Source organism: Myotis brandtii, unplaced genomic scaffold (genome assembly GCF_000412655.1).
Source record: "Myotis brandtii unplaced genomic scaffold, ASM41265v1 scaffold139, whole genome shotgun sequence".
Lineage (NCBI taxonomy): Eukaryota > Metazoa > Chordata > Mammalia > Chiroptera > Vespertilionidae > Myotis > Myotis brandtii.
Genome location: NW_005354965.1, coordinates 1,485,805 through 1,487,811, shown reverse-complemented (window position 1 = coordinate 1,487,811; position 2,007 = coordinate 1,485,805). Strand labels below are relative to the sequence as shown.

At 63.3% G+C, this 2,007-nt stretch overlaps 1 protein-coding gene across 1 annotated transcript in view; it reads right to left on the bottom strand.

Moving 5' to 3' along the window:
* Positions 1–2,007, bottom strand: part of ITSN1 (intersectin 1 (SH3 domain protein)) — a 105,973-nt gene that overhangs the window by 48,572 nt on the left and 55,394 nt on the right. Inside the window, exons 21-22 of the mRNA XM_014535200.1 lie at positions 1,612–1,859; positions 86–242 (exon numbers count right to left, since the gene is read on the bottom strand). Of these exons, the coding sequence (XP_014390686.1) occupies positions 86–242; positions 1,612–1,859 (405 nt within the window). The remainder of the gene's footprint in view (positions 1–85; positions 243–1,611; positions 1,860–2,007) is intronic.

Sequence of the window (2,007 nt, the reverse complement as noted above, 5' to 3'; positions counted from 1 at the left end):
GCCCCGGTCCCAACAGCATGTGTGCCCCCCCACGCCCCGGTCCCCACAGCATGTGTACCCCCCACACACACCCTCAGCTGCTTACCTGGCCTAAAACCGGGGATGGAGAGGAGCCGGTGGCCGTGGCCGGAGTGAAGGCCGACCGCTGCCGTATCTGGCCGGCACTGGGGACGGTGAGCGAGGGCTGGGCGGCCCAGGCGTCCCAGTTATCCGTTTCGGGCTTCTCGGCGGGGCTGGGCCACCTGGGAGGGAAGCAGCCCCGTGAGCAGCAGGCCCTTCCCAGCCACCAGCTGCTCCCAGTGAACACAGCCCAGCACAGGCCCAGGCTCCTGCAGCTCAGGACGGGGAGGAGGAAAGGCGAGGGGCTGGGGCGGGGCCAGCTCCCATGGGCAACGAGCCTCAGGGAAGACAGCGGTTTCTCTGAGCCTTGATTTCCTCGCCCACTAATGGGAAGGCCACTCTGCCCTCTGGCTGGTGGGAGGGTCATGTGAAATACCAGGTGGGAAGACACGCTAACCACGAGCACCAGCAACACCCTCCCCTGACCATCGCTGTCATCTGTAACAGCAGCAGCGACAGCGGTGAAGAGGAAGTCACACACCCCGTGCGGAGCGCCTGCGTGGTGGCTCCTGCTCCCAACACCGTTTCTCCCTCCGCCCCATCGCCAGCTGCCGGACCTCGGGGACACTCAGATCGGTCACTCTCTGACTTGAAATAACCACCCTGTGTGAGGGCAGCACCTGCAGGTTACTGTTTACATCTTTGTGAGGCATAAACGCAGCTGAAAATCAAGATCGTGCCTTTGTTGGAGTGCACGTCCTGGCTCGGGGCTGAAAAATAAGAGGCCCGAAATGATAGCAGCGACTGCGCAGCAACATTCACTGAGGAAGGGCGGGGGCCACCTCAGCCCCTCCTCCAGCTGAGCTGTCTAGTCTCTCCCTCCAGCTGAGCTCATCTCTCCCCAGCACTCGGCTCCTCTGCTTCTCCTGAAGGACGGTGGGACATGAGAAAAACTGGAAGCACTTCTTATTCGTGTCGCTTGTGCCTGGACGGGGGTGGTGGGGGGTCAGACACCCTCACACCTCGCGCATGCGTGCCTCTAACCCAGTGTGGGCAGTGGTTCAGCTGTCCTTCCCAGCCTCTGCTGACCCGTCTTTAATGCCATTTCCTGAAGACCAAGGGCCCGTCATGGCCACGGCACACCGCTCCTCACTGCGCTTCCGGACACGACGGGGGAGAGGAGAGCGACACAGGAGCAGCTTCCTGTCTCACTCAGAGCCGAGGACTGAGTCCCTGTCTGTCTGTCCAGCTGAAACGTGCTGTGGGCGTGCAGGAAGTGACGGGTTTGCTGACTGCATGGACGCCAGAGAGGCTGTTGGGAAGCTACTTCTCCGTTTCCTCCACGGGAATGAAAGGGCCGGACAGAGACTGGGGAGCGAGACGCCCGCCTCTGCCCCGCGGTCACGGAGCCGCGAGCATTAGCCCGTTCCGGGAGAGGGACCCACACGGCTGGGACCGGTTACGGCTGCACCCCGACTATGACAGCCCCTAAGAAGAAAGGTCACTGAGCGGGTATCTCAAAGGTCACAGCCATGGCACGGCTGCACTCACGTGGAGCTGAAGTCCGCCCAGTTGTTGGGGGTGGCGGAGGGCTCGGCCGCAGTCACCGCCGGGGGAGCCGGCGTCTCCCGCACCTCCAGCTTGGGTGCGGGCGTGGAGGTCAGGTCTGTCACTGGTTTGACGGGGGCAGGAACCTCGTTTTCTGGGATCTTCTCGGCGTAGTTGGCAGGAAACCACCCCGTCTTGCCTTTCAGCTCTCCTCCAAGCCACCCCGGCTCTCCAGTCTGGCTCTCGTCCACCTGCAGGAGAGCCACAGGGTTGAACTTGAGCGGGACTGACCAGCCCGCAGACACCGGACACACAGACAAGGCCTGGCCCGGCAGACTGACCCTGGCGGCTCTGCGCCTGACCCCAGGTGGCTCTGCACCTGACTCTGGGCGGCTCTGC